This window comes from Prionailurus bengalensis, chromosome D2 (genome assembly GCF_016509475.1).
Source record: "Prionailurus bengalensis isolate Pbe53 chromosome D2, Fcat_Pben_1.1_paternal_pri, whole genome shotgun sequence".
Classification (NCBI taxonomy): Eukaryota; Metazoa; Chordata; class Mammalia; order Carnivora; family Felidae; genus Prionailurus; species Prionailurus bengalensis.
In genome coordinates, this window is record NC_057351.1 from 3,670,136 (window position 1) to 3,693,522 (window position 23,387).

At 38.4% G+C, this 23,387-nt stretch overlaps 1 protein-coding gene across 7 annotated transcripts in view; it reads left to right on the forward strand.

Moving 5' to 3' along the window:
* PCDH15 (protocadherin related 15) overlaps positions 1–23,387 on the forward strand; it is a 1,256,363-nt gene that overhangs the window by 1,225,812 nt on the left and 7,164 nt on the right. For 3 of the 7 annotated variants that reach the window (XM_043596132.1, XM_043596131.1, XM_043596133.1), the window contains 5 exons: positions 4,905–5,123; positions 7,552–7,560; positions 8,374–8,526; positions 10,789–10,794; positions 12,684–14,918. In XM_043596132.1, coding sequence (XP_043452067.1) covers positions 4,905–5,123; positions 7,552–7,560; positions 8,374–8,526; positions 10,789–10,794; positions 12,684–14,085 — 1,789 coding nt within the window. In that variant the 3' untranslated portion in view covers positions 14,086–14,918. Of the gene's footprint in view, positions 1–4,904; positions 5,124–7,551; positions 7,561–8,373; positions 8,527–10,788; positions 10,795–12,683; positions 14,919–18,049; positions 18,069–19,678; positions 19,697–23,387 lie in introns of those variants that run through there. The other 4 variants (XM_043596134.1, XM_043596135.1, XR_006299724.1 and 1 more) reach the window with 3 other exon arrangements.

Consider the following 23,387-nt stretch of genomic DNA (forward strand, 5'->3'; position numbering starts at 1 on the left):
TGTCAGTGCAGAGCCCGACGCGGGGCTCGAACTCACGGACGGTGAGATCGTGACCTGGCTGAAGTCGGAGGCTTAACCGACTGCGCCACCCAGGCGCCCCTATCATGCCCCTTTTTTTTTTTTAATTTTTTTTTCAACGTTTTTATTTTTTATTTTTGGGACAGAGAGAGACAGAGCATGAACGGGGGAGGGGCAGAGAGAGAGGGAGACACAGAATCGGAAACAGGCTCCAGGCTCCGAGCCATCAGCCCAGAGCCTGACGCGGGGCTCGAACTCACGGACCGCGAGATCGTGACCTGGCTGAAGTCGGAGGCTTAACCGACTGCGCCACCCAGGCGCCCCTATCATGCCCCTTTTTATACAGCCAGCCTGTTTCAACATTAGTCTGCCCAGATGGTAAATGAGAAATGCAGAAGAAGGTAGAAGAACCCTGAATACTCTACAAACTGAATTTAAAATATAGTGTATGGGGCACTTGGGTGGCAGTTGGTTGAGTGTCTGACTCTTGCTTGGTTTGAGCTCTGGTCAGGATCTCACAGTTTATGAATTTGAGCCCCACGTTGGGCTCTGTGCTGACACTGAAGAGCCTGCTTGGAATTCTCTCTCTCCCTCTCTCTTTCTCTGCCCCTTCCCCACTCACACACACTCTCTTTCTCTTTCAAAATAAATAAATAACCTTAAAAAATAAAAATAAATAAAATACAGCGTACAAAAATCACATTTATACTTTAAAATAGAACCTGACTACCAAACTCTAAAGCTTCTTCCAAATTCCTAAGACCAGGGAAAACAACATAAAAATTAAGAACACTGGGGCGCCTGGGTGGCGCAGTCGGTTAAGCGTCCGACTTCAGCTCAGGTCACGATCTCGTGGCCCGTGAGTTCGAGCCCTGCATCAGGCTCTGGGCTGATGGCTCAGAGCCTGGAGCCTGTTTCCGATTCTGTGTCTCCCTCTCTCTCTGCCCCTCCCCCGTTCATGCTCTCTCTCTGTCCCCCCAAAAATAAGTAAACGTTGAAAAAAAAATTAAAAAAAAAATATTAAGAACACTGAAAATTTAAATAATGGAAAACCAATTATCAGACTCTAGCTTACTATAAAATATGAAGGAATACAAGTTAGTCCATAATTTGGAACTGTATAAAGGAAATAGCGGTCTACCCATGGTTTGCTTTATTCAGCCAGACAACCTTATCCAAGTGGAATGGGTGTGGGCATATGTCTTAAGCATCACTCACTCTGCATACCTGGTTCAGAGACCCAGACTGTGTACGCACCAGGGAAAGAGGTATCCGCCCCTCCACCATTTAGGTTTGGGGTTTTGTGAAGTTCAGAGTGTGTGCTGTTCAGCGTCCCCTTTGTTTCTGCATTTATGTGTGCATCGCAATACCCTTTCCACGAAGGTAAAATGCAAGGTAGACCAGTGGTTCCACACCATACTTTGATGGCCGAATCCCACCACAGGGGTCAACAGAGGTGGGGGCATGCCTGCACATGCCCCGTCAGCAGGGTGACCCGGAAGACATGGGATTGGTTTACGAATTGATCTCATCTCAGGAAAACAGGGCAGAGCTGACAGATACATCTCCTCTCTAAGATAAGTAAGCTAAGTAAGCGGCAAGCAAAATAGGATCAGTAATAAATACTGGAAAACAAAAGAAAAGAAATAACGTCCCGATGACTCAAATGTAGAGTTTAACTCTGCAAAGATTCAAGTACGGAAACCACTGGCAAACAATGGAACATTTTTAATAGAAAGCAGGACCTTATGGGACAGTGAAATGGTATGCGTGTTGCACAGGCCTTGAATCCTTCCCTGTTTCTGGTGAAAGAAGCCCACGGGGGAGGAGTGAGAACTGACTGTCCACCACCGTGGTGCCCTTGGACGTGCCCCCCCTCAGGATGCGGTTTCTGAGCTCACACCGATGGGGTGTGGTCAGCACACAGTCCAGGGGAGGCCAGTTAGAGCCCTTCTTCTAGGATTGGCATGGAAGCTGGCTTTGTCCCGACATCAGAAAAAGTATCAAACAAAGCCCCAGGAGTGGCTCAGTCAGTTGAGGGTCCGACTCTTGATTTCAGCTCAGGTCATGATCTCCCAGTTTGTGAGTTTGAGCCCCATACTGGGCTCTGCACTGACAGCACAGAGCCTGTGAGATTCTCTCTCTCCCTCTCTCTCTCTCTCCCCCTCCCCTGCTCTCTCTCTCCCTATCTCTCTACACCCTCCTGCTCTTTCTGTAAACAAACAAACATAAAAAAAATACTCTACCATCTTGAGATTAGCACTTTTTAAACAAGCATATTAAGAAAAAGAAAATAAAATATAAATTATAAAAGAGATCAAAATATATTTAGAGGACAATTGAGCTACAATCTGAAAATAGTATCTCTGAAGTAAAATATTGTACTAGTTATCACAGCAATAAGAGCTAAAAAAGTAATTAAAAGACTTCATTACTTTACCAGAAAAAATCAATGCACATGTCATCATGAGTCACTAAAAAGTATCAGAATATGTTTTAAAACCATTGAAACAAAAATAAAAGTGACTTAATTACAAAGGCACAAAAATTAGATAAGCCTTCCACATGCCATATGCGTGATAAAATGCCAAAAGCTAATGGAATCAAATCCACCATCATTTGAGGAAAAAAGTGTTATGATTCATGTATTTTTACCTAGGCAAACTGTTTTGCATGTAGAAAGCAAAAAGAAAGATATTTTAGACTAGGTACAGGTTCAAAAGCAATCAACTCTTCTAGTAAACAATTATGACATTTACCTAAGTTGGAAAATAAACCAAAATAAATATCTAAATAACAGAGCTCTTGTAGTGTAAAAAAACTAAAAAATCTTCCCTCAGGTTATTGCAATGTCAATTTCAGGAACCCAGTAGAAGTGTGGTCTGTCTAGTGGATCCCACATGATATAGGGGAAATCTTCCCTGAAACTAACGATCTTTCTCTACTTCTTATACTTCCCAGTTTCTAATGTTTTCTTGTAACTTAACTCTTAATCTGCACTTTATCTGGAACTTCTTACTTTATCTGGTAAACAATTCAAAAAAAATATTGTACCATTCCATTCTAGCACTTAGAACAACGGTTAAACCTTTATTATATCTTTTTTAACATGCCTAAAAATTACCTAGGAAAACTACTATAAAAGTATATTTTATATCTACAAAAGCTTATCTGTCTTGTGTTACAGGGTAGAAACTTGAGTAACAACGTGCAGCTTTAAAACTAAGCTTGAGGTATCTGGGCCATTGGTTTTCTTAAATGGGAAGACTAATAAACTACCCAGTGGAATTCACATCTGACATCAGGCATCTATTTTTTCCATAGGGAAGGTATAAACGCTGTGCACTAGATATAAGGTCTGAATGATTACCCGGAAAATTAAAATCAAAAGTGTCAAAGGGATAAAAATAGACTGTAAAATGCACAATCATGACATGCTTTGTTACCATCTGATGGTGAAATTTGGGGCCGTTTTTCTTTTTTTCTTTTCCATTTCTGTATGTTTTCTACATTTTGAACATAAGTTTGGTGGTTATCTTATGAAATATATTTCTAAAATGATAGTTTTCATTTCATATATGCTGTCTAATTATGAGTATATAAAAATATTTCTTGGGGCGCCTGGGTGGCTCAGTCAGTTAAGTTTCCAACTCTTGATTTTGGCTCAGGTTGTGATCTCAGGGTCATGAGATCAAGCCCCACATCCAGCTCTGTGCTGACAGTGTGGAGCCTGCTTGGGATTCTCTCTCTCTTTGCCCCTCCCCTGCTTATGCACTCCCTCTCTCTCAATAAGTAAATAAACTTAAAAAAATAAAAATATTTATAGAAAGAAATTAGATCTGGATATACCAAAATGTGAGCAGCGTTTGCATTGTGGGCCTGTGCCTAATTTTTCTTTTGGAACTGTTTTGTGTTTTCCAACTTTCTATAGTAAGATATCTGACCTTTATGGATAAATGTCTTTAAAAATACAAAAATGAAAATACCCAGGACCTGGTATGGCTTTGTGGTGTTAGGAACACAATTGTTACATTAATATTGTGGGATTTATAAGGGATTATGCAAATGTTCCCAAAGAATTTTGAAAAAAAAAAAAACTATTATCTGGTAATTATAACATAAAATACATAACAAAATCGTTCAATCCAATAAAATTAAGTAACACTTATCCCTTGATTGTCCCCTCCACCCCAATGGAATGGCCATAGCTGGAGCTGTATTACTCATAGGAAGGGTTTGCAAGAACTGTTGGCTTCAGTTGGCTAATTCTTGTCGTCCTGGCTGATTTGCTGTCTGCATCATTCCTATAGTCTCTCTCTCTAGGCAGGAAACACCTTTCAATTTGTTCACCTTTTGCCCATAAAAAGCTTTTTGATTTGGGATTTGAGAAGGTCGACATACAAGACAAATGTAGATTTTGGAGACCAAAGACTTGGTGTCTCAGATTCATTGCTGTAACTGTGTAGCTATACGGCCTACAGTGAATTAGTATTAAGATGTTCTGTTCTACAGGATTATTCTGAGGACCCAGGCAGACAAAATGCAGGAATATAATTATAAACTATGCTATATGTAACTCAGAATATTTTTTCACCTGAATAGCTGAATAATGTCAGTAATTTCAACATAGTGATAGTAAGCTCACTGAGGTTGATAATTACTTTTCTCAAGTCTGTGAGCATATGAAGTAAGGGTCATCGTTATTAATATCTTTGATATGTGTATATAGCTGTGTAGTTACAGTTCCTCAATGTTCTTGCTTTTTGTGTATTTTTTATTCCTAACACTGATTCAGCTTGTGTTTCAATTAAAGAAATTTTTAAAAGATATTACAAAATTATCTTTTCTGTTAACATCATTGATTTTACTATTTACCTGACAATCAGATTTTTGGATGGCAAACTGCTTGATATCAATAAAGACTTTCAGCCGTATTACGGCGAAGGAGGACGTATTCTGGAGATCCGGACCCCGGAGGCAGTGACCAGCATTAAAAAGCGAGGAGAGAGCCTAGGCTATACAGAGGGGGCCCTGCTTGCACTCGCCTTCATCATCATCCTCTGCTGTATCCCTGCCATCTTGGTAGTTCTGGTCAGCTACAGACAGTAAGTATTCCCACTTCTAAACACGGCCTGATCGAAAACCATCCCTGGCAACGTGGCTTTGTGGTCGTAAAACAGTAATGATGCCACCATTTAGGGGATTGCTGCATCTTTCTTGCACCAAGCGGCCTTCCTTTAAGGCGGAACGAAACAAACTTCCAGCATTTTCGCCCGATTCCTCAATGCTGCCATGTTCCTAACATGCTCTCATCCGTTAGGAATTTTAGGGTAGCCCCTGTGGCTTTGTTCGTGCCCCTCATCAGGTGCAGAGCCTTGCGAGAGAATACAGCGGGTGTCCCGGGGGAGGTGTCATATGCAGCAGAATGCCATATCCAGATTCCCCGGTTTCTGAGGAAGGTCTGCAACCTATCCACACTGTCATGACAAGTTTTTGTCCGTGTTGTTACACTGACATCTGTGGAAGTGATCGCAGCGTTGGCAAAATCATTTCAAAATCATAGTATGCCATGTGTAATTCTCCATGGGGTTTCTTCCTTCCCGGATAGCCCTGCCAGATCCTATAGTATAACATAGGACAGGATATTTTGGCTGCACAGGCCTTACTCATTTCTTGTTCCTACAGGCAAATACATTCATTTAAAATACCTATCTTTGGGGCACCTGGGTGGCTCAGTTGGTTGAGCATCCGACTTCGGCTCAGGTCATGATCTCTCGACCTGTGAGTTTGAGCCCCGCGTCGGGCTCTGTGCTCACAGCTCAGAGCCTGGAGCCTGCTTCACATTCTGTGTCTCCGTCTCTCTCTGTGCCTCCCCCGCTCATGCTCTGTCTCTCTCTCTCAGTCAAAAATAAATAAAACATTTTTAAAAAATTAAAAATAAAATACCTATCTTTTACTCTGTCCCTTCAAAGTAGTGAAGTAATTATAGCTGATTTAAGCATCTGTATTTGAAGTCCTCTATTAAGCTATTCTTTATTTCACACCAGGTACAGGGAAAATTTGTGATAGAAGTCCAGGCATTTCAGATATATCCCCATTGACAGTGATGGGTAACGAAAGTTGTGGAATAGGTTGAGAAGAGAGGTAGCCCTAAGGGTGCCATAAAATGAAAATAAATAAGACGGGGATCATAAGTCGTATAAATTACTTGACATAACAAAGGGTAAGACCGAAAGGTGCAGCTGCTCTTCATCATGTAAAATACCTGCAGGGAAAGCACTAAAATAGTACTTATATATTCTTAACGTGTTATCTTTGTTCTCTAACACTGAGAATTTTCTTTCAGATTAAGTAAGGTTAGGTAATTGCAACCTAAAAGTTGAAAAGTGTGCTCTGCATGAAGATGCCATAGGGATATTTTGTCATCGCCAAAGCCATGTGAAGTTGCAAACAGAACTTTCAGGTTGACCTACTGGAGTCTGATGTATCCTTAACAAATGCACCAATTCTAAAGGCTAGAAACAAACTTAACAATGGACAAATGGTTTTGAATTACTAAGCCATCAACTCAATATTAGTTTTCATGTTGGAGCAAACCTGTATTACAGTTATTCTGTTTCATCGCACTGTTTCCCAGAGGAATCCTGCTCGCAATAAAATCGGAGAGAAAACTTTTATCTGGCACACAACACAGTGCTCAAAACTGAAGCATCCTGGATGTTATAATTTAACAAACCACTAAGATGCTTGCCATTTAAACGTTTCATAGATGCATTATTTAATATTTTTTTGGCTCAGTAATGAGTTCTCTACTCTATGAATTGATTGTAGTCACTGCTTTTTGTAGACCGATGGAATTAAACAAGATGAGTTGTGTGCCATGTGTCCGTGTAAAATTCTCAAATTTAAAACTCTAGCTTTTGTACTTTCATATTCTGCTTGTACATAAGACTGGAATGGATGGCTCTTCTTTCCTATTAACATTCTTTTTTTTTTTTTTTAATTCACTGTACTTGGAAAACTAAGAAGCAAATGTGAAAAAAGTGTCATGGATTCATTATCCAGGAACGTCACCTTCCAGTTCCAGGCTCAGCTTCAAAGTGAAGCCCAGGGTATAATCAGCCCACTGCCTGCCTTCGTCTCTTTAATATTCTTCAGGCGCAGGACGCCAAGAAGCCAGTTATAAAGACCAGATCACCTTTAATGACCCATTTCTCTATCAGAGTTCAAATTCATGTATCCATGTTTTAATCCAGCTTTTTTTTTGAAATCCCATTTAGTTCATTTCTTTGTTTTCTTGTTAAAAAATGTTTTCACAGCTTGTAGGACAGTGACAGCAACAATAAAGCATTCCCCCATTTTTACTTTCTGAACTGAAACACTCAGTTTCCCTACTGTGTCAATAGGTCTGTGTCATTATGAGTTTCACCAGTAAATTATTCAGAATTTGGAATAAATCAGATGTTAAAATACTATGAATGCAGAATTTCTAATGTAGCTTTCTCTTTTTTTTCTTATTGCTTTTCAAAACAGGTTTAAAGTGTAAGTATAATTAATATCTCGCATATGATTTTACGTAATATGAAAAGGAAAGGCCTGGATTCTACTGATAAAGTAGTTGGCCTGCTCAGAACCATGGATCACCGGTCTGTCTTGTGTTTGCAGAAGGTGTATACTTTGGTTCAAATTCCCATGTGCTTTTGTATGTAAGGAATCAGGCTGGGTTTTCACATGGGGATAGGAGGGAGGAAATGTGAAAAAGACAGTTGACTCTGACGGCTCCCCACTCTTTGAGATTTGGGTTTTGAGGAAGGAACTAAGAGTTGCTGTCCAGGACATTCAATAAGCATGGCTGCAACTCCAAGGCAAGAATCCCAGGCCTCCCAGGAGTCCAAAGGAAACAAAAGCCAGCCACGTCTCTCTCCCAAAGGGGCACCGTAAACTAATGTCAAACATGTTTCAAATCATTTAAAATGAAATAACTTTTCTTGAACTAGATGGAAGATGAATAATAAAGAAAAATTATGCATCTTCAACGTGCCTCACCTGAGGAAGGAGACCCATTCCATGGCCCCCAATTATTAAATCACATTTTTATAGATAGCTTGACTCCTACCTTTCATATTCCTATTTCACATAATATGCAAATATTTCTACTAAATTCCAGCCATTATTTCAGGGTAGATATTTTAAAGGGGAAGAAGATACAGGAAAACGATACTCTGTAGGGATGCTGCTGTAATCACACTGGTTTATAAGTCCTAGTATTTGTGTTAACGATTTTTTTAAGTGGGTTCTTCTGAGAAGTGTATGATTTCTAAAACGGTTTTCCACAACATCCCTGCCTTCTCAAAGACGCCAAGCTGAGTGCACCAAGACAGCGCGAATCCAGTCGGCATTACCCGCAGCCAAGCCTGCTGCACCTGCGCCTGCACCTGTGGCTGCGCCCCCGCCGCCCCCACCGCCCCCCGGGGCGCACCTGTATGAGGAGCTGGGAGACAGCACCATGTAAGTAGGCCAGGGCGCTGCTCTGCCAGACAGGTGGGCCTGATGGATGCTGGGTGGTGAGTATTTCATTTCCACCCCATGCGGAAACACGGTTTGCAGCCTACTTTATTTACTACTTTAAATGGGAAAAAAAGAAAACAAATTGTTAAGATGAGAACCTAAGAAAAGTTGAATTGAAAAGTCATAACCAAAACACAAACAAACAAAATAACATTTTTAAAAAATGAATAGAGAAAGAAGTACTTGGCTGGAGGAGAGACATCTGTAGATGACTAGCTTGAATCATATAATCTCTAAACCTTCACAATTATGCACTTTTTTTTCTCCAAAATTCAAAATACATTCTGAAAAAAAATTTTTTTCTCATAGAAATAAAGACAGGGTAAAGCACAATCATAAAAGAGTAATTCTTGATTTAGTATCCAAAGGCAACTCTCATTTGGTAATTTAAAACCAATGGTATGGTCTAAAATCATAGACTCCTTACAGAGACTGTCTCGGGATGTCATAGGATGGAGTAATTAAAATCTGAGTGAAAATCTGAAACCCAAATAAAGAATTAAATATTAAATATCCAACCCCTTAAAGAATATGCTTTTTATTATATTCCCCTCAAAAGAGACTGCTGTGATAGCTTAATACTTCTCCTGTGTTATTTGGAACCTCTGAGCAATCTTAACTCATACACATTTGAAAGACTTTTAAAGTATTGTGAAAAGACTTCACAGATGTTTCCAGATTGGTGCTACCGTCATAACCAGATTCCTTTCTGACTTATTTAACTTGCCTATGTTTTAAAAATTAAAGAGGAACTATTTCTGGACCTGAAATGCAAAACAACCAAGGATATTATAAAATTTTGAATCTGACTAAATTAAATCCAAGACACCCTTTATCAACTAGAATTTGGCAGAGTTGAGGGACTAAAACACATTATTCTACTCTGTTACATTTGTTGCATTTACTAGTAGGAATAAAGCAAGCCTCAAAAATTAAGAAATTTACCTTTTAATGGGAAAGCCAGTTTTAAACACATGTATCGATAATTTGGTCATATTACCACTATTTTTATGAATATAATTTATTGTCAAATTGGCTTACATACAATACCCAGTGCTCATCGCGACATGCGCAAGGTGATGTTAAGAAGTTTCAAAAATGTTAAAACTGATTTTAATGTTGTATATTTGAATGCTAAAATTGAATTTAATGCTTGACAGCTTAGTATTTGACATTCTATTTCTAAACTAACAATATAATACAGGATTCATGCTTTAAATATAGTTTTAATTTTTTTAATGAGCTGAAAATGACGGTATCTTTTTGAATTACTGGTGAATGTAGGAATTGAGCCAATACGATTTGATTCTCTTTATATTAACCACCTCTCTCCAGCAAAAAAATATGCAGAAACTAAGAAAGACTTATGTGTTAAGTTTTATTGTCTCTGAAATTACTGAGGGATATATATTCATTTTTATTTAAGAAAAGTAAGCACACTATAACATCATCTGGAGTCAAATAGCAACAGTTAAGGACTACTTCCATTTGAAAAATTGTGATAGACTAAGTAGACAGTTTTGCAATTATAATATGTATTTAATGAGGGATCCTGAGTTCTGCACATTTAATTATCTTTAACAAATGTTTGACCTATCTCTTAAAAAACTTTATACAAGGATTCAAACCTTATGTTACTAAAAAATGGACTAGCTCCAGAAGAATTATTATCAAATTTAAAAGAAAAAAATCAAAGGTCATTTTGAAAAAGAATCTTCATGAACTAGTTGATAACTTCGTACGGATTCAACAACCGCTGTGATAGTCATCATAGTATTATATGTTTACTTTCTTCCAAACCCCAGTTCTATCTTCTCTATAAATCAGCGCGGACTGATTTTTTTAGTTAGGATGTAGAAACTATTCTTAGAATCTCATGTAAAATTTCTGTTTGGGGGCTGAAATCAGTCGTGTGTAATGAAGGTGAATTTTGCCTATGCACGGGAAATGGATGGCTAGCTACTTTCTGTGATGAGACCACTGGATAAGTGCCATATGATTTTATCTAAACTATTAGCACATATCATTTGTATGAGTAAATACACAGAAAATATAAAAACATATGTTTTCTTTTCTGGATATACATATTAAATGTTTAAAGCAAGTTCCTGTTAGTATTTTCATAATCACCTCCAATTAACTATAGTTCAAACTCTTTTTTTTCTGTCCCATGTTTTCTCTTTCCCACCTGTGGATACATAGGCATAAGTAAGTAAATAATATCATTCTAATACAAGGCATTAGGGTAAAAAGATACAATAGAATAGATTAACTGCTGTTTTACTCTAAATATAGTAATCGTCATCTTCTATTATGGAGTCATCGGCTTTTAAAAAGAAAGTCCTATCTTCCATATCTCATTCCCTTTTGGTATCTTGAAATGGCGTGAACTTAAAACAAGTGTTTCACTGACAGTACCTGTGCCTCTCAAGACAAAGTACCAAAATTCTTAAAATGCTTAAATTTAAAGATATTAAAATATCTTAAAAATATTTAAAGATACCTCTCCATCAAAAGTGATGTAGTATCATTATGTATCATTCTTTCCAGGAAAAATTAAACAAGAACAAATCTATAAAAAATTGCCAAATAATATGTCAAGTCCATTTTTTGAAAAAGAATGACTTGGCAAGATCAGAAGTAAGTGTTTGTTGTCTGTTTAATCCACATTATCTGTCCTTCCTGAATTATTCAAGGGGGCCTGACGCCCCACATCCACGTGTAGTTTGTATCTTAGTGAAATGATTCAGTAACAACTCTGGCTTTATATAGCATTTTATTGCCTTATCTGTCATTCTTATCAGCGCGGCTACTTAATTTTTATTCACAGTATTTCCTTTTATTTCATTCCTGTGTGGCTAGAAATTAAATAATAACAAAAGTCAACATTACTCTGTTTGGGCTTGAGAGCAAGACTCAATGAGAGACTATTGGGAAGCACCCAGCCTTGCCGGGAGGTGGGGGGACGTACCGATGCTTTCCTTAGAGACCCTTGCTCACGTCCCCTCACCTACTCAATTGCATTTGTCACTCGCAGCCCGTCACTCAATGTCAGTGTCTGAGCACATCTTGCAGCGATATCGAAACTGTTATTTTACCATAAACCTTTCCTTAAAGTCGGTCTTGACCAAAATTGGATGCAGATCATATTCAAACTAAATACCACTAACCCCTCTTACGGTAATGTTGATAGCGTTTTAAAACTGATGAAGCTTAAAATGGAAATCGAAGAAAGTAATCTCTGTCAAGGTTCTGGCATCAATTCCATTTCTCAGTTGTGATTTTGAGCCCTGTGAGAGACATTTCTCCCGTCTGTCCTTGGAGAATACAGAATTCCTTTCTGCATTCTCTGGTCAGCTGCATCGCAGGTACGAGAGTACTTTTAGCTCCAGGACAGAATTACTGAGATGAGAGATAATGACCCCGAATCAGATACAGCGAAGGATCCTTTCCCCAAAGCCATCAGCTCTGAGCACCCTAAAGCAAAGCAAAGGATGTAAAACCATTCGCCAAAACCCTGGTTTGCAATTTGGAGGATCGTGATTTCTACATAAGAGAACTGTTATGGGGTGCCTGGATGACTCGGTCGGTTAAGCCTCCAACTCTTGATTTCACCTCAGGTCAGGGTCTCACAGTTCCCAAGTTCCAGCCCCATGTTGGGCTCTGTGCAGAGCCTCCTTGGGACTCTGTCTCTCTCCCTCTTTCTCTGCCCCATCCCTTTTGCCTTCTATCTCCCTTTCAAAATTAATAAAATTAAACTTTATTTAAAAAGAGAGAGAGAGAGAACTGGGATGTCTGGCTCTGGATACTTCGCTGTATCAGAGTAATCAGGGGGAAAAAAATCAGTCTACAGATTGACACAGTTTTTAAAAATGAAAATTTCTCCTGCCACTCACAGCTCTCAGGCTTTTCCTGCCCTGCCTTTCTGAGACCAAGGGCACGAAAGTAATTAGTAGATTAGTGTTGCTAATCGGTAGATTAGTGTCAGTTGGCCTCTTGTGTCTTGAAGTAGTGACGAGAACCATAAAGACATCTTTCTCGTGAAAGTTATGTCACAACCTGTTTCCTTACATTTCATTATGTTCTTTTCTTTCAAGTCTTTTCCTTCTCTACCATTTCCAACAAAGCAGGGGAAATAAATCAGTCTCAGAAGACAGGAAAAATCAACACAGTGGGATGCCCTTTTCTTCCAGCACTGTTCGGGCTCACAAAGAGGCTCGTGTAGACGGACCACTTAACGACCAGCCCGCGTCGGCAAGAACATTCCCACTGGTATCTGATGAGGACGCCTTGAGTACCCACGGTACTCTTTATAAGGAAACCGTAGATCCAAGACCAACAAATTCAGACTTTTTGCTAAGAACAGATTTCATAGACTCACTTTTACCCAGAACGAAAGGCAGGAGTAAGTCCCTGAGGGGCCCGAGAGAAATGTTTCAGAGGATGTGGAATCAGCCGGTCTGCTTCCCTCAGAGACCAGTGTGGGAACTTCCCAAGAGACCAGAGACCACAGATCTGCAGCACTGGCAGAGCAACGGGCGGGAAGGTAGAAAGGAAAGCCCTGGAACCTGTCCAAACCAAAGAGGTAGCGGGAGGCCCCTGCCGAGAGCCGGGGACACGCAGGCGGCAGAGAGAGAGGAAATGAGGCCAGGTGATTCACTGCCTGTGTTGGGAACAGAACACGTGGCATCTCCATCTTCAGACTCTTCCTGTTTCTCTCCTTCACCTCGCTCCTCCTTCTCGACTTTGCCAACTGTGTCAAGAACTGTGGAGCTCCAGTCAGAGCCTCATGCCGCCATTTCTCCGGCTGACTGTTCCTTGGAACTTTCTCCTTCGACGCCTGGCATTTTGCATTCTCCAGTCTTTAGGAGAGAGGCACCCGTGTGTATGCTGACTGTCGAAGCCGAAAGGAACATTTTCGAAATTCTTCCCGAACCACCCCGTATCTCTCCTCCTCCAACTCCTGTTGCTTTTTCCTATCTTCCTCCTTCCCATCCTCCTCCTCCACTTCTTCCGCTGTCCGGCCCCCCTTCCCCTCCCTCTACTTCTCCTTCCCTCCCTCTCCCCTCCCCTCCTTCCCTCCCTCCACCATGCCCCCCTCTTCCTTCTCCACTGTCTCCTCCCCCTTCGGTTCCGTCCACCAGGTGTGTCCCTATACCAGCTGTTAAAGGTACTGTTGGTGTAACACCAACGGAGGAAAGGACGTCCTCTGGGACGCAGCTGCCAGCATCCACCACGGAGTGCAAGGCGGATCCCCGAAGGGAACCAAAAGGCATCCTCAAGCATATTAGAAACGTAGCAGACCTTGAAAAGTCAGTAGCTAACATGTACAGTCAAATAGAAAAAAACTTCCCACCAGTGCACAACTCAGACCTTGAAACTAGTTGCCCTCCAGAGACAGAAAATGTGGAAATGACCTCTGGACAAAACCAGGGGAATTTGCACAGGATTGTCGAGGGAACTGAAAACCGACCTCACAGCGAATCTACTTCCCTGTAATGTTGCTCTTCGTGTTTTAACCGGACAACTCTTTTGTTGACCGTAATCTTCGAGTGGAGGCAAATGGGAACGTTAGAGAAGATTCCATTCTTTTACCCAAAACTCCGTGCAGTGCTGTTTTTTCCCTCATTTTTTACTTTTAAAGATTATTAACCTCATCGTTTCTAACTCATATTATAGATTTACCTTAATTTTCTTAACTACGAAGTAGCATTATTTGTCTACGTTTGTTTTAAAAAGTAAGTAATTTCAGTCTATTTTTCAGTGGGAATATGTGGGCAAGAAAGTTAGATATCCAACTTAAACCAATGGTTTGTTAACATGTTAATGCAGTAACGTCTACATTTACTTCCTGATCATAGTTTTATTTGAGTGCTCCAGGAAAAAAAAAAAAAGCAAACTGTTAAAATAAGCTAAAAAAATGATATCATAGGTTCTGTTTCTTCCTTGAAGCCTATGTATTTGGTAAGATTAAATACTACCAAAGTAAAAATGTTATGTATCTAGAAATGTAGGAGTTGACAGACATTATGGTGTTCCAAAATAAATCCCAGGTGCTATAAGATGTAGTCATCTGTTTTCTTACATGAACAGTCTTCAGTCTGGCTTGCTTTTATCTTACTAGTATGCTTATACAGTTGAAAAATCTTTTATGTTTTCAGTTACTGTCTTAGCCTACTTATTTCTCATTATGCTTTCTCTTCCCCTCTTTATAATGAAAATAAATCTTGAGCTGTTGGCTTTTATAAGACATTTCATTGTTCCCACAGATGTTGACAGGGACCTTTGGTTTTGCTTGTCCACATTATGTTATCATCCTGTCATTATAATTTTATCATAAGATTCTCTTTCAAAGAAAATATTTATCTCAGTTTAATAAAGAAATTCTAATTAGTTTCACCAAAATAAAGTTAACTAAATGTCTACAGAGGTTTATCTAGTATGAATTTAGTTGCTATTTGATGAAAATTATAAATGTTTTTATTAAGTTTGTCAATAATATAAAACGTTTGCCTACCGTAATTTTAGAACAGCATTATTGGCTTCATTTCTAGTTACCTTTAATTACTCTAGATAAATCATCCAAACTTATTTGTATAAATAAGATATAAAAATTTTAAATAGAAATCAAGAAAGAATATGTCTGGTGAAGTGTCATCAGTTTTATATAGGCTTTTACTCTTTGTTTTAAGTGAAGAAGATAAAAATTTATCCTCGAAAAAAAAAAAAACCAAAAACACATTATGTTGTAGTTTTTCTCAGAACTCAACTTGGAAAATTCTTAAAGACCTCAGCTGAGCTAAGTGCTCTCTTCCTATCTATTTAATGAAAACTACACTTGACTAGCAAGTAATTATTCTGTTGTCCCACCTAACCCATGGAATAAATTTTATTTACTGGAAATCCCCACTTTAAATACAAGCGTAATTATTTGATTTATTCTGCAGTTTTAATATTGTAGAAGATAAAAGTTTGCACAGGAAAACAAAACATGGTTTCAAAATGTAGGCCAAAATCTTGCCAGGTGATCTCCATTGTAGATACCTAATACAGGCCCGTATAATGCATCATTTCAAAGATTTTGTTCAGCTCTTACATTATGTGATATTCCTTCAAGAATTTGGTCTGTCATCCTTAATAGTATCAGATTTTTTGAAAAATCTATAAATCGAATTATTTTCATTAGCTCCTTTGCTTCAGATTCTTTTCATCCAAATCAAGAGTGATTTCCTTCTTGGGGTTTTTGAACCTGATTTTTTTCTGTCTTTCACTGAAACATTTCAGTTGGAATTTTTGTTGGCAGCTGGTCATATGCATTGGAAGTTGCGCTATTTGGCGGACTCTGACAAGGTATTATTCATAATTGTGTAAGCCTTGCATTTGAGTGTGTGTGTTTTTTAAGCTATTTGTATCAACTTCTTGGATATGAGAAATTTTTAATATATTCTCTAAATAATTATAAAGAAATATTATGAAAACCCCAAATAACAGTTTTATGTAGGTATGTGCAGCCTCACTGAGTTGTCACACTGTCCTTTTCTGTATCATTTTTATAGTATTTGTTTAGTCTAAACATTTTATTAGTATATTACACTTTTCAAATGAAACATCCATTCCCATGTTTTCTATTTAATAGTTTTTTATTTCACGTTCTATTTAGAGATCCCTGGATTCATTGTAAAAGTCCGTTCGAATGCCTTCTGCATGAGACCTATAAATATTCTTTAGGAGTTCGTAGGCCAAAATATTATTTCCCTTCTCAACCCATAAGCCCCCACAACCTGCCAACGAACCTCCAGAATCATAATACATTATTTGTCTTCTGCATTTATTATGTTCCAATTTGTGCATAAGAAATTATTAGATGCCTTGATAAAAGATATAAGTAAGTTACCATATGTTTTCCTTATTATTAAATGCATACAAATGGTATACAATGATAATTAACACACATGGAATACCATCTGCATAAAAATGCATCAGTATTATGTGACTTGTCTTGTAAGAGTCGACAGAAAGTCACATTAATTGAAAGCATACAGACAATTATACATATTGATTCTGTTCTGTACTTTTTCTAAGTCACTTTCTGCCTTTGAGCTGAGACAATCCAAATAACTACGTGAAAGACAACAAAACGATTAATGGAAACAGTGTAGTTCATCTATTGGTATTTTATTCTCCACACGTAGGAAAAAGACTGCTACCGAAAAAAAAAAAACAAACACCAAAAAAGGCAGCTTAAATATCCTGGAGAGTAAAGTCCAGCTTTCGTTGGACATTTATATCATGTATGTGACTCAATTCTCATTACTAAAACCTAATTATGAGCTTTCTCTGTCTCTGAAAGATATAAATCCAGTAAACTTCTAAATGCTTTAGAAGGATTATAATTTGCATAACTATTGGCAGAATCACAGAAGCAAAACTCACTGAAGGTCCATTTCAGATAATAAATTGCGACAGGATTAACTAAGCATTATATTACCATTATTACCAACCATTTCAATCAGCAATGCCTTAACCACTTAAGATTTGTTCAGATAAGTAGACTTATTTTGTAAAGGCCTTGTAATATTTTAAAGAAATTTTCTACAGATATTGTTTTGTTGGACTTTAAAGTTATGGGTGCCTCTTCGTAGCAGTTACTAGCTTTATATACTCAGTCTTTCGCACCATACTATACATATAACACTTTAGATCAACTGTTGAGTGAATGAGAAATAAAAAATCTTTATAATTAAAGACATTCAATACTGAAAGCATTCTATATATATATATATTTTTTTTTTCCCCTCTCAACTACAGTCAAACCTTTCCCCAACTTGTCGTCCGTGAACTTTACAAATCCTTATGTAATATTGAATGTTTGGCTCTTATACCTCTGACAATAGTCAGCTCTTATATTATGTCTGATAATGTCCTTGACCCTTAAAGGCTAGTCAGTATTTTGAATTCATTATTTTTAGAATAAATTGATGCAAAGAGACAAAAAAAAAAAACTTTACAAATGTTTGGAAGAATATATTGTAGTCATTGAGGCAATTTTTTCATTCTGTACCAGTATGCTTTTCATGTATAAAACAATCTTTTCCCCAAATGAGCATCTTATGTACATTAAAACTTGTCTAGGATGCGGATGATATAGAATACTTTTGATCCACTTGACAATAACAGAGTCAAAGTGTGTTATTATACACCACTGGGATATAATAGATTGTGTATGGTTGAGTATCATATGGCATGTGGGTCGTGGCTGGTCACTGTTTTTAGTAAAGCAGGCATGAAACTTCGATCCTCCTGTCCTGATACTGCCACAAATTGTATTTCTCACCGAGACAATTTTTAGTAAAAATTACCTTCTCAGTGCCCCTCACATTTTTAAAAACACCCTTATCTATAATTTTATTTAATCTGAAACTCTAAGTTGTTTAATACTGATTTCTTTGTTTCTGCCTTGCAGGAGAGGGTATGCATCAGAGGTAAGGGCTTTATGGTATTGATATTATATCAAGCCTACTAGGAAAATATTTGCATTATAGGAAGGCCTGGTTTACATTCTTTCATAGCCAGGGTATTCTCCTTTATTTCAACAAAACTTATAAATGTGCTGTGCTATTTATTCTCTTGTGTACCTGTTACCGTTTTGTTTGGGGGTTTTAAGTGGGTGAACAAATACCAAGTGCTCACCTTTTCAAGGATAAATCATATTTTGCCTGAATTGCTGTTACTTGATATTGTCCAATATTCCACCAAATTTATTTCTTGGAAGCTATAAACCTAACGTAGCCACCTAGGATTCCTTAACTTTTATCCTTTTTACCAGTCTAAGGCTCCTTCCCAACATATTCAAGCTAAGATCGTAAAGAGTTGTGAAAGGTCAGACTGAGAAATCTCTGGCTTTCCATCGTGTTCGTTTGAGTCTGAGTCTGTGGAGACGATAGTGGGCGTTCTGGCCAGTGGCATCTGGCTGGCCGCTCGGAGAGTCGTACTGCCGATGAGGCCACCGAGAACCCAGCAGAGTTTAGCAGACAGCTTCCCAGTCAAGATAGTGAAATGAGTGTGCACCCTGATTGGCCAGTAGTGTAGAAATGCACAAATCCTAACGTGTTTGGAGATCAAGACGAATGAATTTAAGAATAACTGGTTTTCGGGGACAATTATAACAGCTAACAGACCGGATCAGGATGTCTCTAGCTCCAACTTCCTGCTTCCTTAAGTGAGTGCCTTAACTAGACCAGCTCGCTCACAGCCGTGTTGTGGAAACTGTAGCCCTTCAATCTCATAGCTGTCCTGCTGGTCCTTTCAAACGTCTGGTTCACTGCTGGAACTTCTCCCGGAACTTCTGTGCCCACATTCCCAGGGTTTACTGTAAGATTCATGTTGTGTAGCTACACCCCCCCACCCCTCAAAGAGTGGGTAAGCCACAGTTTGATAAATTATCGTGAAACGGACCAATAGAGACCTGGTTGCCTTTCAGTAAGTATGGGTGAGGTTGGGAGGCAGTAAGAAGTGATCCCCACGAAATCAGAGGAAGGACGATTTCCCTAATCAAAAAGAACCTCCGAAAGTGTGCTTAATGCCTGACTGTAAGCAACTCATGTTTTGGTAAAAAGAAAAATGGGGAGCATTTCTTAAATATTGATGATGAGTATATTACAACTGTATCATGATTTTGTGTGCTCTCCTCTTCTCACTAATGAACCTGATTGCATTTAATGTGATTGGGGAGAAAAAAAAGAGGGGCAATTTAAAACAAGGTTAGACTTGTTCAAAAGGATTCTGTGGCACTTAAAGTGCTTTTAAAATCATAAGTAACTATATTAAGTTTGTACTAAAAAGTTATTTATAAGTTTCTTATTAAGGTGATTTGAAGTTAATCACAACAATGATGAGATTTTTTTGCAAATCCGTATTATGTTCTAACACAAATAGTCAAAATATTGGTTGCTATCACATGAATGATCAATCATAATCCCAAGGTAACCAGTTTTAAGCTGTGGCCCTCTTTTTTCTCTCTTTTCAATCACGATCTTCCTTTTCCACCCGAAGTCTTTTCTAAACCTTGTTCTATTTTAACTTCCTTTGGCAGCAACAGCAACTGCTGAGGCCTTCTCTTCTTAAACCAGAGGTATCAGTTTTCTTTTCTTTTCAACCTCGCTGAGCCTTCGGAATTAAGGCCCGTTCTACCTGTAGGCAGACTGGGTGACTGCCAACACGATTGTACAAGACAGACAGGAGGTGGTTAAACATTAACACAAATAAGTAGGCGAGAAAATCACTCCTCTCCTGCTTGGGGGGGGCGGGGGGGGGGGGTACTGAAATTCTGAACCCTTAGCTCCGTTCTCTAGGAGTTAGACAAGGAAGCCCTTGGCTCCTGTTGAAAACAAGCTCTCATTGAAAGAGACAGATCACGAAACTGATCATTCTCTTGTCTCAGTGAATCTAGATGCATCAGAACCCTTCCTGGGACCAGTCAGGGTTTGAGGAAAGAGCTCTGGCCTCTGTACTGAAATAAGGAAAAGTAGAAATTGGGTTGTGATTGACACTCTTAAATCATTTCATGGGATTCAAACATGATGCCTTTGGACACATGTCTATTTCAAAATGCCTAGGACATTTTCTGCTGCCATGAGAAAAAGGTAATCAGAATTTTAAAATGAATGCACACAATTTATACTTGTATGCACTATGCACTATCTAAATTTTTTAAAATAATGTTTATTTTAAATGTATCTTTCTTTTGGCATAGTTGGCTGCCAAAGTGCGATCCAAGTGGTTAAGTGGTTAGAATTGACTCTCTAAAATTTGGAGGTTGAGTGGCAGGAATATTCAACTTTTGTAAACTTTTAGCTAAAATTTCTAGGAAGACATTCCCATAGACTACTGAATCAGATAACTCGGACTTAAGATCCGAATGGCAATTACTCGATGCAAAACCATAGTCAAGATATGCTCCTTCCGTTTCATCGTCCCCAAAATCTTGTCAGTAATATTGAATATACAAGCTCCTACCTCAGCCACCGGAGCACGGTAGGAAGAAACTCAGCAAATGGTAGTAATACTGTTGCTTTTGTTTGCATTAGTATACACGTTTACACTTTGTCAGTAATTTGCTAAAATAATTCTGTCTTGTCTGTGTGGTCAGAAAAAATGTGGGGCAACAGGGACTGCATGGGGCAGTGGAAAGAGTTGATAGCCCCAGTCTGTTCAGGCCAATTAGGGAGCCTGATGGTTGCTATGCCTTCCTTCATGTATGTATGTGTCTGTGTATCTATGTATGTATCTATGTATCTATCTATGTACCTATTATCTATAATCTATTATCTATCATGTATCTACCTATCATCTGTCTACCTACCTATCATCTATCTGTTAACTATCTATCTATCATCTATCTCTGCATAGTTGATGCTCTGCCCTTCAGTAACTGATGATATAAGAATCCAAGAGGGACCCTTCAGATGATTCCCTTCTACCAGCTTCTGTCTTTTCCCACCTAGCTCAGACAACACAGTGACTGATTGAATCCAGGATTAAGTTTCCTGGATTTCTTTCCAATTGCTTCTATCCTTCTGTGATATTTTTTAAGTCATCTGATAACAGGTATATATCCTATTCTCCCTTTAGGAGAATAAAAGTGTGTGTCTGTAAAGGAAATGATTTGATTCTAACTCTGAAAATCTGAAATTCACTCAGTTGCATTATGTTTCCATAAATATTTGTTTTTCATCATTGCCAAAAGTTATCAAAATTCAAAATGACTTTTGTTTTTAATTGTTGTAACGACACATAACTTGAGATCTTCCCTCTTAAATTTTACATGGATAACACAGTGCGGTTGACTATAATAACACAGTGTTGCATAAAGGATCTTTAGACCTTTCCATCCTGCTTCACTGAAACTTTATACCAGTTGAAAGGTTCCACATTTCTCCCTCCCCCACCCCGTGGCCATATCATTCTAGATTGGCGATTTCAGACACCTTGTTCAATGGGATCATGCAGTATTTATCCTTCTGTGACTGGCTTCTTTAACTTAGCATAACATTCTCAAGGTTCATCCATGTTGCTGCATGGAACAGCAACCCCTTCTTTTAAAAGGCTGAGTGATATTCGCTGTATTTATGTACTGCGTTTTCTTTATCCATTCTTCCACTGATGGACATTTAGTTTCAACTTCAAAATCTGTTGGTGGTCTTTTCTCAGTCTCCATATGCATGACACTAAACATGCATTGGCCAAAGAGTTTAAAAGCATTAGTTCTGAAATCAGTTTGCTTCATTTAAACCAGTATAATTGTGTTGGGTTTTAGGTGCGTCAAAAGTCCAAGCCTACCGATATGAAAAATATAGGTAGATTTATATTTAAAGTGTTTCGTTTGAATAACTTAAATTTAGACTTTAACTGTGTCCCAATTCTTATTGACCTCAATTCCCACTACCATTTTCTGTAATGAGCACTTTTTGTTGAAATATAACTACAGACATAAAAGTAAGCCAGTGATACTGCACAGCAGGAAAAATTTTTACAAAATGCACACCCCCTACTAGCTCTCTAGAAGCCTGTCCATACCAACACCCGGATATTATTTATCCTTTCCGCCAATGACTCAGCTGGCTTGTTTGTTTTTTCCTAAGATAAGTATGTTAGGTAAAAAAATAAATAATAAAAAAAATATATATATATATATATATAATTTCAGCTTTGTTTAAGTATATTTGACAAAACCATAAGAAATTTAAAGTATACATTGTTGTGATTTGCTATTTGGTGAGAACAGTTATCTTTTTTACCAAATTTCAATTACACAGTTAGCAACCGCAGTCACCATGCTATACATTCAATCCTCAGACCATTCGCATCTTGTAGTTAAAATCTGTACCCTTTTCCCAACTTCTCCCCACTTCCCCCAGCCCCTGACAACCACTTTGCTAATCTTTGTCTTTATGAGTTTGCCTTATTTATTTTTATATTGTACTCCATGTATGAATGATACCATCCAGTATGTGTATTTTTATGTCTGGCTTGCTTTCCTTAATGGAACACTCTCAGCTGCCACCCATGGCCGGACCTTCTTTTTAAATGTAGACTTGTAGTACACGGTGGCAAGACGGTAGCCAGTGAGGTTTATCCAAGGTACTCTTACCACTGATTGGAATTTTTTCACTGGCTTCTAACACACATATCTGTTTGTCTGTGTTTCAAGCTTATGTAAATAGGATTATATAGAATTGTGTGTTTCTTTTGCCCATCACTCTGTTTGGGAGGTTCATCTCTGTGACTGTGTGAGGTAGGTGTGTGTATCTCATGGACTTCTGCTTTGGTTCTGGTTTTTGGTTTTTACAAGTGATGTATTTTGGTGCACATTTATACTCATTTATGTTCAGCATATAAACTGAACTATACTGAATTTTTGTCAAAGGATATGCATATATTTGACTTTAGTATTACTGCCAAACATTTTCCAAAGGATTTGGCACATTTATAATCTCTCCAAAAGTATGTGAGACTTCCAACTACCCCATGTCACTGCCAAAACATGTGACTGCTGATCTTGTTGTTTGTTTGTTTTAGCCATTCTTGTGGGTAGACTGAATTAGGTGTTTTGTTTTTCTTTTTCAATTTATTCTTATTTATTTCGAGAGAGAGCAAGTGGAGAAAGGGCAGGGAGAGACGAAAAGAGAATCCCAAGCAGGCCCCTCACTGTCAGCCCAGAGCCCAACTCAGGGCTCAATCTCATGGGCTGTGAGATCACGACCTGAGCAGAAATCAAGAGTTGGAGACTTAACTGACGGAGC